The 15,475-nt window shown below is 44.3% G+C and overlaps 2 protein-coding genes across 7 annotated transcripts in view; both read left to right on the top strand.

Annotated features, from left to right (window-relative positions):
- LOC139765665 (protein Wnt-11b-2-like) overlaps positions 1-9,572 on the top strand; it is a 315,866-nt gene extending 306,294 nt beyond the window's left edge. For all 3 annotated transcript variants that reach the window (XM_071693375.1, XM_071693374.1, XM_071693377.1), the window contains exon 7: positions 7,599-9,572. In XM_071693375.1, coding sequence (XP_071549476.1) covers positions 7,599-7,773 — 175 coding nt within the window. In that variant the 3' untranslated portion in view covers positions 7,774-9,572. The remainder of the gene's footprint in view (positions 1-7,598) is intronic.
- Positions 9,573-15,139: 5,567 nt separating this feature from the next.
- The window catches only part of Uggt (UDP-glucose-glycoprotein glucosyltransferase), a 73,946-nt gene continuing 73,610 nt past the window's right edge, over positions 15,140-15,475 (top strand). For 2 of the 4 annotated variants that reach the window (XM_071693373.1, XM_071693370.1), the window contains exon 1: positions 15,140-15,249. The gene's annotated coding sequence lies outside the window, so the exon portion shown is untranslated. The remainder of the gene's footprint in view (positions 15,250-15,475) is intronic. The other 2 variants (XM_071693369.1, XM_071693372.1) reach the window with 2 other exon arrangements.

Here is a 15,475-nt window from a genome sequence, read left to right as displayed (position 1 = left end):
TAATGGCTCATTACTCCAGCCCTCATGGCTCACTATCTAAGCCCTAATGGCTCATTACTCCAGCCCTCATAGCGCATTACTCCAGCTCTCATGTCTCACTATCTAAGCCCTAATGGCTCATTACTCCAGCCCTCATGGCTCACTATCTAAGCCCTAATGGCTCATTACTCCAGCCCTCATAGCGCATTACTCCAGCCCTCATGGCTCACTATCTAAGCCCTCATTTCTCATTACTCCAGCCCTCACGGCCGTGGCCGGGGGTACACTGATGCGCCCTGGCAGTGAGGTAGACTGTGGCTCTGACCGAACTGTGATGACTCCTTGTGTGTTAAAGGGGGAGACTCTTACACTCGTGTTGCCCCGTCCCATAACCTTGTGTATACATACCATATACCATGTCTGTACTCCTACGTACACACACACACACACACACACACACACACACACACACACACACACACACACACACACACACTAACTTCTGCCAAGTTCATACCAGGTACCCATTCTGTTAAGTAGCCCCTGGGGGAAGATGAAGAGCTAGATGGACTGTGGACTAGATGCCTCGACCAGGATTCGAACCTATCCGGATTTGATCCCAGGCGGCCCGTGCCTACATGACGGTTACGAACGCTCCTCTCGACACCGAAGAACGGCCGTGGTAGTGTGTGTGTGTGTGTGTGTGTGTGTGTGTGTGTGTGTGTGTGTGTGTGTGTGTAGTCGCGAGTACCTCCCAAGCCCGGACAGCGCTACAGAAAGGCAGACTCCATGAAAACGCCAGTTCCAGCAGGGGGCTGCTGTGTTGAAGGTGGAACTGCTTGTCTTCAGTGCTACGTCCTTCAAGTCTTCATGGAACAACTGTCTTCAGCATCTTCAGCACCACGTCCTGCACGTCTTCATGGACCCAGTGTCTTCAGCACCACATCCTGCACGTCTTCATGACCCAGTGTCTTCAGCGCCATAACCTGCACGTCTTCATGGACCCAGTGTCTTCAGCATCACGTCCTGCACGTCTTCATGGACCCAGTGTCTTTAGCATCACGTCCTGCACGTCTTCATGGACCCAGTGTCTTCAGCACCACCTCCTGCACGTCTTCATAGACCCAGTGTCTTCAGCACCACGTCCTGCACGTCTTCATGGACCCAGTGTCTTCAGCACCACGTACTGCACGTCTTCATGGACCCAGTGTCTTCAGCACCACATCCTGCACGTCTTCATGGACCCAGTGTCTTCAGCACCACGTCCTGCACGTCTTCATAGACCCAGTGTCTTCAGCACCACAACCTGCACGTCTTCATGGACCCAGTGTCTTCAGCACCACGTCCTGCACGTCTTCATGGACCCAGTGTCTTCAGCACCACGTCCTGCACGTCTTCATGGACCCAGTGTCTTCAGCACCACAACCTGCACGTCTACATAGACCCAGTGTCTTTAGCACCACAACCTGCACGTCTACATAGACCCAGTGTCTTTAGCACCACGTCCTGCACGTCTACATAGACCCAGTGTCTTCAGCACCACAACCTGCACGTCTTTACGGACCCAGTGTCTTCAGCATCACGTCCTGCACGTCTTCACGGACCCAGTGTCTTCAGCACACAACCTGCACGTCTTCATGGACCCAGTGTCTTCAGCACCATGGCCTACACGTCTTCACGGACCAAGATGTCATAATGTCTTCAATGATATGTCCACTGATTTGTAAACCAACTTGTCCTCAGTACCAAGGTACTTGTTCCTTCGTGCATTGGTGGACCATCTTGTCTTCAGTAACATGGTTCTTGGTCCTGTCTTCAGTGGCCCGGTTCTTGGTCCTCAGTGTCTTCTTCCAGCGGGGCTGGACTGCATCAACACGAGAACCTCCTTCCTTCCCTCCCATTACCATAAGTAATGAGACATCTTGGAAAATAAGCATCGACGTAAACGTAAATTTTTTTCACCGATAACGTGAGTGAGGAAAACAAAAAAAAAAAAAAAAAGGTGCCGAAATTCGAAGTACGTTACTGAAAGTAAGTCCCGAAAATAATACATTCAAGGAGAAAATTTAGCACTGCCACTTCGTTACATGCCACCATCTCCACGGACGAACAGTCCCCGAAGTCTTCCCCGGGTGTCGAGGGAGTCATAACGCTTGGAACGCCAACAACACCGTCGGACTATAGAAGCTAAGCCACCGACGTGGACGGTAAACAACCTGTTGGTCGCGCTCAACTGTAGCACCGTGGCCTTCCCCAGCCGTCCCCACCACAGGATGCCGGCCTGATAACCCCGAACAGAATCCCACACCGCCACGACCTAATGCCCCGCCGGCCTGTAACTGCTCGCAAGGTACTCCGCCATGCAGTGATCAACACACCCTCCCACGGGTCAAAGAATCTGCGCCCACCTCAAAGAGCAGGAGATTCGAGTAACGAGAATGCGATCAGCGGTTACATAGACGAGACTAAGGCTAGGCCGCCATTACCTTAAGAACAAAGGCAACACGGAACGAGAGAACCAACTCCTGGTGCCTCGGATGAACCACATACAGCCAACTCGAGGAGGGTGGGGTTGGTTTCGTCTCCCCACAGCAGCAAGACAACCCACTCCGTGACCAACATCACCTTATCATCAGAGATTCATGTCACGTCAAACGACAGTTGCCCATGCCAGAGCTTCCAACCAGTTGCCGTGAATCAACTATACCAAAAAGGGGGATAAAAAAACAACAACATTAGACACACCCTCAACCCCGCTCAGCGACAAATACACATCCTTATTTCGATTTCACGCGATGCCCATGACAACAGACACTACACAGACCGAAACACAGCTGATGATATCGACCCAGACCCAAACACACAGCTCGACCTAAAGAATAGCTCAAAAATATGATGAAGCAGACTTCTGATCAACTCGTCATCTACCGCAGGATGCAGTTCTACAAGACATCGTTGACAATGTCGTACAAAGGGCATTGCTTTGAAGATCTACGGTATCGTATGTACTCACAACTAGGAGGAAATGGCTGTATGATGATAGTCAGGAAAAGGAAAAAAAAAATTATATTCGTCTTCTCTCACACACGACACCCTATTATACTGTGGGGACACTGTCGAAATCCATACCCGACTGGTTTGTGTTGTGGAGGTGAGAGAGTTATGGGTGAGGAACATCCACATCTACAACGATGAAGACAAAAAGAACCGAGTCAGACTTGACTCATGAGAGGCAAGCCCAAGGCCACCTGGTGCAGGTGTAGGCAATGTTGTGCCTTTTGGTAAAAAAAAAAAAAATTAAAAACAAGTTATTTTGAGCCGGATTCAGTACTACCTTCTGGGGTTGGATCCAGAACTACCTCCTGGTGTTGGATCCAGAAACTACCTTCTGGAATTGGATCCAAGACTACCATCTGTGGTTGGATTTAGTATTACCTCCTGGTGTTGGATCCAGAACTACCTCCTGGTGTTGGATCCAGGACTACCTCCTGGTGTTGGATCCAGGACTACCTCTTGGGGTAGAAAGGCCAGAGACAGGTACCAGGGACACTCTGCTCCTTACACATCCTAGAAAACGGAGCGTAACTCTGTGGAATTCAGAGTCTTGCCCCCTTTTAAAAGGGGAGTTGAAAACACCTCGGATGGCTAGAAAAAAAAAATCAACCCGACCACAATAAGAGAATCTAGCAACACTTTCTTAGAATAGCATTATTCTTTCTCTAATCTTCCCGGAATTCACAACTTACTACTATGCGAACCTTTAAAGCACCCGATGGTTGGAACTCCCTTAGTTTACTTTCATTCGTGCCTCAGCCGATGCATTTCATTCAAACTCTTTTTTTGATCAATATTCATAACAGTGGAAACTGATTCATACGACCGTGTGCCCTCGTGATAGTCGCCAGGTTCAGTCAAGCCTGGCACGGGATTGTGTCAATGACAGTCCGTTCTCTGCTTATCATAACTGGCACAGAACGGCCCGGGTGTGACTGTATGTTTTTTTTGCGCGGATGTAAGTGCTGTGTTTGATGGAGTTGGTCGCAAATTATTTCGCGATGTAGCCGCGCAAACCTACACCAAAGAAAACGTGAATGGGAGGAGCACCGACTTAAAAAAAAAAATGCAGCTTCATATCACCAAAATTTAAATGCCACGTATTTCAGTGTCATCACCTTTATAAGTTTTATTGTACTAGGGTTATCTTTTCCTTTATAAACCTTTCCAGGACATTTCAATTGTTTATTTATTTACTCACTGGGCATCACCATGCACTGAAATTTCGCTCTAAGAAAGTGCAATGTTAAGCAAAGCAGAACTATACTATGAAGTTAAACCTTTGTCATTACAGCAGTCAGTCACAAGCTGTTTTAACTACAGCTTATAGCGTGAGGAGAGAAGCCATTTCAAACGATCATATCCTAAACTAATAACGCTTTCTGTCTTTAAGTGAGTTAGCTGCAGATTTGGGCTAAACTTACTGCAGGTTAGTTCTGTTTCAGTAATGATAAAACATCAATATTTTTTTCCACAACCTGATGAAATGAAGGTACAAACAGTTTAAACGCTCTAAAGCAGAACAGTTCAACATGCCATGCCACCCAACTCAATAAAAGCACAAACTCACTTTAAACGTCCTAAAGTAGAACAGTCCAACACGTCCAGCAACCTAAGTCCAAACCACCTCCCATGTTGCTGGCCTGGTCCTTTTCGTCAGCGGACCACACGCCATACAAGACTGCTCAATATTTACAGAACCATTTGAACAACAAAGGTATGAAACTTGCCTTTGCAATGTCGATTCTCAGACCTCAGACCCTTAGATTTGGCAGGAAAATCCCTCAACAAGCCCTTGTAATGAGAGGTAACGGTAGAGGTACAGGAGCACCGATATCTCGGGGTCCTGGAGCAGACGTGGGAATAGAAACGCCAGCAGACTGCGTACCTAAAGGATGGATAGACGCGGAAGACAATAACATCATGAGGGCAATGTCTGCCTCAAGAACCGGGGTTGGACACAAGAGGACCGAGATCCCTCCGCGTCCACGGTATTTCTCCCATGAACCGACCATCCTCCTCCTCCAACAAGACAACCACCACACCTTCACCCGCCAAACACGGAGACTTGAAAACAACAGAGAAAAATCAGGCGTTGCGGATCGCCACAGAGTGGGTCCTCACCGTGGCCAAGAGACCACACGTCTCCAACCCTAGAGACCAATTTTCCGCAACGGTAGCTCTATGACTGACGTCTCTAAACGGCAGCCATCTCAACCAGGGTCCGCAGACGGAGTGCGCAATGAACCTTCCAGGGATGTTTCTATCGTTTGCTACAACGTGTACAGAAAGTAACCGCGGCTGATAAGAGGTTGGCAGATGCAACAGAATGTCTGCAGGTGTTTCACGTGCACTCGGCCCTTGGAGTCAGCTGCCCTGGTTAGGCCCTCTTCCCCAGGGTAATAAATGAACTCCGAACTACATCTTCCTACTGTGGAGGAGTCACACATACACTCCCCACCGTCCTCAACTGGAGAGCCACACTCGAAAATGCATACTGTGACCTCACGTATGCATGAATATATCCTCAAGAGACCAAGCCATAAACTGTTCTCGAGAAATTTCGTTGCACATGGTACATTGCTTATCATTAATAGAAACGAACACAGTGACACTGGGCATTGAGAAACGTAGGGTCAAGATGGCCATCTGGGACAATTCTAGACTTCAGTTTCTCTTGTGGCATTGTTTCCCAGGCCCAAGAGTCGTTTGCACATTTTCATATCTTATAGCATAGCCTATAATCAATGTCATCTCTGTCAGAAGTAGAACTGGTTCCAAAATTTACCCCTGTGGCACACCACTTGTCACGTCCGACCATTCTGAATCCGGAGCGTCAATCACTACTCTAGTTATGGTCAAATTTTACGATAACCTTCAGGATAGTGTTAGCTGACGTGGCTGAGACCAAGAGGGGACGTGTATGGAGTAGTTGCAACGATTTGATACGTCCACTAGTGGGGCGTATGACGTGTAGCCACGTCGTAGTGTTCCCCCATCCCTCCTTCCCTGCCGGCCAACCGAGAGCAACTTGTATGGCTTGAACGGACGAAGCTTGACTGATACTGTTTGGCTTCGTTACCCAGACCTAACAACGCAGAGGTCGTTTCGAGGTACAGGTCGACCCAAAACGACCTATTTTTGCTACAGGAGTCGTAGATATATCTAGTACCTGCTATCAACGTCACTACAGTACCTGCTATCAACGCCGCTTTAGTACCTGCTATCAACATAGCTACAATGCCTGCTATAAAAGCTAGAACAGTGTCTGCTATCGACGCCACTACATCGCCTGCTATCAAAGCCACGACAGGACTGGCTATCAACGCTACGACAGCAACTGCTATCAACGCCACGAATAGAACCTGCCATCAACGCCGCCTGCACTACCTCCTGCTATACCAACGCCACTCCACGCTCTCTTCTATGCGTGTCGCATATGCTTTGTCTCGCCCCCCACACACACGATATATGTCATCCGCAAATTGTCCCAGCGAGCGATACAATCACCCTTAATCCTTTGAGCACGACGACGGGGGTTGGCGCAACGATCGTACCGTCGTGCCCAAGGTGGGAGGAGGTGGGGGGAAAGGGTGATTATCACCTAAACGGCTTGGCGAGCGGCGCATGACAGCACCGCCCCCATCCACGTACGATCACACAGCTGAAGTTACGCACTTCAGACCCAGCGGTACCCGGACTGGAGGACATGTCTTCATGGGAGTGCATAGCAAGACCTAGCCCAAAAAAAATCGCTCTGCTCTACCGTGCTACACGCAGGGCGAACTGGAGTCCGATATCCAAACCTCGGCAAAATAGCGTCCAAGGATGAGGTAACCGACGGTAATGCGGCATGTCTGTGTTATCGTGGCTATAATCTCGGTGTCGGAGCGTAGGTGTGTGTGTGTGTGTGCGCGAGCGAAAGAGGTTCAGGGTGTGAGAGGAGTAAGTGCGACAGTACTCTGTGTGTGTGTGTGTGTGTGTGTGTGTGTGTGTGTGTGTGTGAAGGGAATGTGTGAGAGTGTAGTGCGTACGTGTCAAAAGCTAGGTGTGAGCGAGGGGAGTCATGTGGGAGTGCAAGAGCTGGGATTGTGGTCGTGTGTGTGTGTGTGTGTGTGTGTGTGTGTGTGTGTGTGTGTGTGTGTGTGTGTGTGTGTGTAATCACCCCTTTTTTGTACACTAGGGAGGGAGCTGTACAGATGCATAAGGTACGTTACGAAGGTCATGGTCCTGTTCATGAACAGGAGAAAAATGGTACACCGGACACTGACAGTGGATATAATAATGACTTAAATGATAAAAAGATAACAGCTAGACTGATTAATGATATTTGTACGTGGACAGAATGAACGAAAAATCATATCACAACCCATCCTCCTGTGTGGAGACTCCATCCCTGCCACATATCACCAACATGGACAGGTATAGGCGACTGTAAGAACCCACGAGTGAATGTGCTAATCGAGTGAACAACTCGAGTGTAGACTAGTACAAACGTCTCCTGTGATGGATGTCATTATCTAATCATTTTCCCTTTTTCCCTCCCATATCTTTCTTGACGGCAGGCGATGCAACGCCTCCTCCCAGGGCGTGGACGGGTGCGGCGTCATGTGCTGTGGGCGCGGCTACACCTCCCACACCCACCACACCCGGCACCGGTGCCACTGCAAATACCACTGGTGCTGCTACGTCGAGTGCAAGACCTGCACCGTCTGGCACGACGTCCACACCTGCAACTGACCGACCCCTCCCGACGCGAAAGACAGCTGCCCCGCGCCTCTCTCTCTCTCTCTCTCTCTCTCTCTCTCTCTCTCTCTCTCTCTCTCTCTCTCTCTCTCTCTCTCTCTCTCTCTCTCTCGTTGAAAGCCAGCTGGCCTAGCAGCTATCCGAGGCTGGGCCTTAGGGGAGGGGAGGTCATCACACAACGGCGCGACAACCCCAGAGCTGACCTCACACGGGTCACTTCTCTGGGCGCCTCTCTCGCGCGCGCGTGCGCGGGCTGATGGCATCGCCCTCGAAGATGACTTCCATTTCGTAGCTGAGCGCGCCAGTCGAACAGAGTCGCAAATGCGATAACTTGACGTCATTTCCAAATGACTTCCTTTTCTCTTTTTTTCATAATTGCTACGTCGCTCAAACGACATCGCTCCTCATGATGTCCCCCTTCAAAAGAAAAGAAAGCTAATGTCGTCATTCTTTCGGTCGTGTGATGTCACATCTGTCGTCACTCATCAGGGCGTCACTCACAGGTGACATCGCTCATGGAGCTAAGGCATCCTCAGCAGTCGACGTCACTCGAGGCAGGTGACACTCACTCGCAGCTTGTGGCACTCACAACTCATCGTCACTCAGAAATGTCGTCGTCTACCCACTGTCACTCACTGTGAGCGTCACTCACCATTTGTGTCACTTATGTATATCTTCACCTACTGCTAGCGTCACTCACATCTGTCGCCACGTACGTCACCCCTCACATTTGTCACTCACAGATGTCGTCACTCACAGCTGTCATCAACCACACCTGTTGTCACTCACATATGTTGTCACTCATATCTGTCATCACTTACTTCTGCCGTCACTCATGTCTTCACTTACTGTTGTCGTCACTCACACCTGTCGTCACTCATTTGTCATCCACAGTTGTTGTCACAAAAAAACTCGTCACTCATGGTAGTCACTCACACCTACCGTCACTCAGTGACGTCACTCAAAGATGTCGTCACCCACAGTTATTACTCACACCCGTTGTCACTCATTGTCACGGTTGTTACTCACATGTGTCGTCACTCACAGTTGTTACAGATGTTGTCACTCAGTTATGGTCAGCGGCAGTTTTCGCGTTACTCATATCTGTCGTCACTCACACCTGTCGTTACTCACCTGTTACCACTCATTGTTACTTAGTTGCTCGTACTCATACCTATGGTCACTTATCGTCACTCACACCTGTCGTCCCTCGAAGCTCTCGTCACTCACACCTGGTGCACCTCACACCTGTCGTCACTGACATTTGATGTTTGTATTTTTCAGATGTTTCACTCACAACTGTCGTCCCCCACAGCTGTCTTCATCTATCACCCACAGATGTTGTCCCTCCCTCATAACCGTTCGTCACTCACAGCTGTCGTCCCTCACAAGTGTCATCACCTACAGGTGTCGTCCCTCACACAACCATTCGTCACTCACAACTGTCGTCCCTCACGTGCCATCACCCAAAGTTATCGTCACCCATATCTGTCGTCCCCTTTACAAGTGTCATCACCCCACAGGTGTCGTCCCTCACAGTTGCCGTCACCCAGAGGCATCATCACCCACAGATGTCGTCCCCTCACATCCTTTCGTCACTCACACCTGGCTTCACACACCGGCCACTGTCTGCTCAGTATTATATGCCTTTACGGTTAAGGACGTGGGGGGAGGGAGTGGTTTCTCACAACCAGCACGTCCGGTGCAACTCCTATCAAAATGTGTATATGACTTAGTCACTTTTGACGTTCTGTAATATAATGTACAAACTTCCAGATGATAAAAGTTCTATATCAATAATCAAGGCTTGTTTCCATCACTCCTCTTTTTGCGACAAAGCAAAAAAGAAAAAAAAAAAAAAAAAAAAAAAAATATATATATATATATATATATATATATATATATATATATATATATATATATATATATATATTATCCCTGGGGATAGGGGAGAAAGAATACTTCCCACGTATTCCCTGCGTGTCGTAGAAGGCGACTAAAAGGGAAGGGAGCGGGGGGCTGGAAATCCTCCCCTCTCGTTTTTCTTTTTTTTTTTTTCCAAAAGAAGGAAGAGAGAAGGGGGTCAGGTGAGGATATTCCCTCAAAGGCCCAGTCCTCTGTTCTTAACGCTACCTCGCTATCGCGGGAAATGGCGAATAGTATGAAAAAAAAAAAAAAAAAAAATATATATATATATATATATATATATATATATATATATATATATATATATATATATATATATATATATATATATATTCTACAACCATAGGAATGGTTTGCTCATACTGCAACCCGAGATGCCACAGCTACAACTTACGTTCTGTATTCTCATACTACAGCCCTGGGAAATGTGAACTCATCTACAACATAAGGGTCGTGTATTCATCATTATAACCTTTGGACCTCTGTGCTCATATGAACCTAAGATCTTGTGTAATCATGCTACAACCTCTGGACATGTGAACTCAACTACAACTTTAGGGCCTTTGTACTTATCTACAACCTTAGGTTCACTGAGTGTATTTACATTACAACCTTAGGGTCTGTGTGTATTCATGCTACAGCCATTGTATATGTAATCTTTCCACTACTTTACGCTCTGTATACTCATGCTACAACCCTACCGGTGTTATGAGCCACCTATGAGAGTACTACCCTCCTGTCTTGGAAGGGTTAAAGTGATGCCCGGGAACCAACTTTTACCCTCCGTGTCAGCAGGCTGGCTGTGGACAGCAGTCGCCCAGGGAAGTACCACCCTCCTGACTTTTAAAGTGTTGGAGTGATGCCCGGAATGATTTGACACCCTCTGTGCAGGACTGCTGGTCTTATACCCTGTCTTATGAAAACTTAAGATGCAAGAATAAATCTCGCATCCATTTCTTAAATGCTATGTATATCCTCCTTTTTCGCCTCTTCTTTTGACATTTACATCTTTCTAGGCTTCATTTCTTCACCGTTTAAAGCTTGGTCTCGGTATGAATTCAAGTCTCAGATTAAGGCGTATACCATGAAAATAAGAAGCTGAAAGATCTATAATGTTAACACACTTTCAACTATAAATGACTCGTTTATGAAGAACAATCAGAGCAGTACGAACAACGTCCAATCAAATTGACGTTTGGTTACTACAAATCTGGTAATTAATTATCTAAAGTAACCCTGACTGAAAAAAAAAAAAATGCAAGTTTCGACCTCCTAAGGACCAAAATCCCGTTCTGGGTCATTGCGATGGATCATATATAATTTCTTAAGACTCAAAATTTGGCCAGAATCGATCTACCTGAGGCATCTGTGGGAGTTATGGATACCACACTCTACGAGCCTTAGATTTCCTAAAATGTCACACTGTACATCTTAAAGCATAATCAGCGATCAGCAGCGATAAGAAACATCGGCTGAATAACTCGCAGTACGTAACTAGACTACAGATGCACACAGAATCTGGGTATAAAACCCCAAGTGAGAATCGGAAACTGCAGAATCAAATTTGTCTGTGCAGAGGCAAAACGCGCGTATTAAAATAGCAATACAGTTTCTGGTATGTGTCATGTACACAGGAGTTCGCGTGCACGTACCTAATATGTTCATGTCAGCTGATAACACTGTTTGAAGGAGGAGGATTAAAGGTACAGAGAACATTGAGTGACTAGAAGTGTTAGATATATGGCCACTAATAAAAGTCACATTCTTCTTGAAGATAGGTCGGGTAGCATGTTTTAATATGCAAATGACAAGCCATGTAAAAAAAAAATACCAATAAGTGTCAATTTAAAATTTCTTGGTGTGATTAGATCTACTGTCGTACAGCAGCTGTCAATCACCACATAATAAATATGTTAGATGACACTATCAGCAAGCGTCTACTCTCACAAGTCTATGCAGGATTCACATATCGATAAATACAAACACAGCAAATGTGTCAAACAGGATCAAGCAACATTTACGGGCTAATTCTTTGCAGAAGAAATGACAAAGCCTCTTTAGGCGAAAACTAGCTAACTAATTTGTTCGCTACCTATACTACACATGTCAGATTTTCAGCCATCTTCTTTTCTCTTATCTACCAAGCCGTAAGTAACTAGCGGACGCTAGCTAGCTGGCAAACTAAGATGATAAGGATAATGGTTTTGCTACCCAACTAGTGGGTAATTTTCTTTTTTTTTTTTCTAGTGATGCGAAAGTGGTACCAATGGATTCCTCACATACTTGTCTCAAACTGTTACAGGGTCTGGGATTTATAGAGTGGACAGGGCTTTAAAATAGAGATAAACTGTGAGATAAAAGCAGTTTACATCAACAGTTGAGAGTGCAGGGAATCCACAGGTGAGAGTATCGTAAAGAAATCTTTGTAAAAAGCTACACACAACACTAGGATACGAACAAGACAGCGCTGAAAGTGATCCTTCTGCTGACAGCTGACAATTAAATATAAGAACAAGACAGCGCTGAAAGTGATCCTTCTGCTGACAGCTGACAATTAAATATACGAATAAGACAGCGCTAAAAGTGATCCTTCTGCTGACAGCTGACAATTAAATATACGAACAAGACTGCACTGAAAAAGTGATCCTTCTGCTGACGGCTGACAATTAAATATACGAACAAGACCAATGAAAAGGTGATTCTTCTGCTGACAGCTGACAATTAAATATACGAACAAGACAGCACTGAAAAAGTGACCCCTCTGCTGACGGCTGACAATCGATCACGTGACGTTAGCTAGTTCTGTACAGCCTTACTCTCCTTGAAAATCAATATACAAACAGAGTGAAGCTGTAATACAAGACAACTTGCCTATATGTTCTAAAAATGCTTAATTTCCTTTAACAATTATGCATTCCACGTAATGCCATCTCGCATTATAACGTCTGAATCTGAGTTTAGAAAATATGATGGACGAGTTCAGATGTTTAAATATAGGATAGGAATTAAAGCTAATGTGTCCCACACAGAGCCAAATTTCCTACATCTCAATAAACATCTAAACTTGATATTTACCTTCCTAACCAAATGATTCATAGGGGTTACTTGGAATACATATTTTGATAAATATAATATCTTACCAGTAATAGAACCTACAAGACATATGTAGCATTATAAGTCAGGTTATCTTGACATTTCTATATTCATAGGCATATTACATCTTCCATCACCTAGCCCAACTTCTCCCCTAATAATGAAAGACTGATTTTTGGGATGGAATAAGTAAACTCCAAACTTCAATCAGACTTTCCAGTGACATCAACGATTCTATAACACGTATCATAAATCCATCATCCTAGAAATGAAATCTTACCAGGTTGCAAGCTGCAACCCAATGTCTTGGGCATAAGACTCCTCAACACGGTTCTTCTGACAAGCAAGGTTATTAGAAATGAAAAATAAGAAATAAGATATACATGCCTTTATCCTGGGTGGGTAACCATCTTTTTTTTTTTTTCCTCTAACGCACTCCAGCAGAATAGCTCCTTAAAGACGCCAGTCTTATAATTCACCACTTATATAATGTGCATGGGGCCTCCAGGCCATGCATAGTGTGCCTAATGTATAATCCGATAGCTGTAATAATGGTAAAATGGAATTAATAATTGTGGTCTATCTCCAACACTTAAATTTAAACTATCTCTGAAAGATATTAACAACCTTACTTACATTATGCCTAACCTATAACACATTTCTACAATAAATATATAACTGCACAATTCATAACTTACCGATATCGATAAAAAATGCAAATAAATGGTAAAAATTACGAAGTAAATTGGAGTCTGCAACATTTGACTCATATTTACACCTAGTTGCCACACTCACCACCAGAGGGACACCAGGGTACCTGGCGCGGGCATTTCAAAGCGGACAATCTATGGGAAGGATTTACAAAAAAACTATATATATATATATATATATATATATATATATATATATATATATATATATATATATATATATATATATATATACATATATATATATCCTTTATTCAATTAAGAAATGTAATTCATAAGACTGTCTTTAATTGGAACGGGATCACGAGGGGTCCCCTTAAGATTCTTAGAGCTCCTAACAAATAAATCTGTTTGACGCAAAAGCATCTCTGAGTATGTAAATGGTTTCTGATCCATTCAGTGATATGCTTGTATCTACCTATTCAACACATAGGGGCCCCTCTCACCTCAACTTGGTACTTTGCCTCAGACTTACCCACAATTAAAGGCGTTTGCCAAATTCCTGCAACGTTTTGTCTACGTCACAGCACTTCTGGTGGTAAATGAATAAATCTAATTAACTAAAAGACATGTGTTTCACTACCGTGATTTACCTCACTCGCGGGTTATAGGTCGCCACCACCATTGTCGCATAGAGCCAATCTAAGCTCGTGCAGACCGCAGTAGGAATGACCCCACTCCAACCAATGTGAACAGCTTGACACACCTCTTACAGTCACACATCTCGTCCTTTTTGTATGTATTCTGTCCAAGCATTTTGGCCTTTGGCTGCATTTGATTAATAGACTATTATCATCATTATTATTGTTATTATCATTATCATGACTATCATTATCGTCATAATCATATATCATTATCATTATCATTAATACAGAAGCAGTTAGACAAGCGCTTCAACGAGGTGTTAAAAGTTTGACAATATGTTGCAGATGGTTAGTTTACATTCGTAGATATTATCATGCAATGCAATTATAGAATATCAAAAATATATTCTGGCGTTTGTAACTGCTCTAGAATTTATCAAAATATATTCTAAAACATTGGCGATTGTCTACAATGAAAAACTTTCGTTTGCATATTAAGATATTAACAATGAAATGTTATGGTATGCAGAATTCTCAATATCGCATGCTCTTACTGGATCTAAAAATAATGTCAAGAAACTTTAAATTGAGAACGAGGAGGTGTTGAAACTATAGTTTGCCTTACCTATCAGAAATTAGCACTAAGGTCAACTCACATTTTTTTAAAATCTGTTTGCAGAACGCGTACATATTGCATTTCCAATATTATAAAGATACATCCAGTTATTTACCAGAAGCATGGATAGGAAAATAGAATAGACAGTTAAATCAGCTAAGGGTCTGAGAATAATTCATCACCGTGGTATAATTAAACGCGCGATCACATTTAATTTGGTTTCCTCTCGAAAATGTCTCTAAGTTGGCAGTGCATCATCATCAGTACACGGCGGCCGCTGATTGGATAACAATGAACATAGATAAAATAGTAAAGATAAAGAAGGAGACAAAAGAGCATCGTATAAAAATTTTGATATTATAACATACATTCAAATACCTCAATTGATGATATAGGATCCGATTTTCTATAGTTATTGTTACAGCTATAAACATGTGTTGCTGCTGAAATGTTTACGAATTGACAGTAGCCGATGGTCTAAGCCGCTTCAGTTTCCTGAGGGTTGCAAAGTATTAGATATAACACGTATTCCTCTTCACAGGTATAAACACGACTTAAGTCCTTCATATTTGTCGTTTATTGCAAGAAATATTACGATCACTTGCGTATTAAACGAAACTCACTATATGATTTCGGAAAGCTAACAAAGTTCTGTATATCTGTGGATATAACCCTGTAGATATGAAACTGTGTTTATTCAGTTTTAATTGAAATTTTGGAAGTTGCTATACCATAACCGAACATTAGACAAAGCAAGTGTTTGGAAC

The sequence above is a fragment of the Panulirus ornatus genome, chromosome 55, assembly GCF_036320965.1.
Source record: "Panulirus ornatus isolate Po-2019 chromosome 55, ASM3632096v1, whole genome shotgun sequence".
Lineage (NCBI taxonomy): Eukaryota > Metazoa > Arthropoda > Malacostraca > Decapoda > Palinuridae > Panulirus > Panulirus ornatus.
Note: the sequence above shows the minus strand (reverse complement) of the source record. Positions and strands in the feature narration are given on the sequence as shown.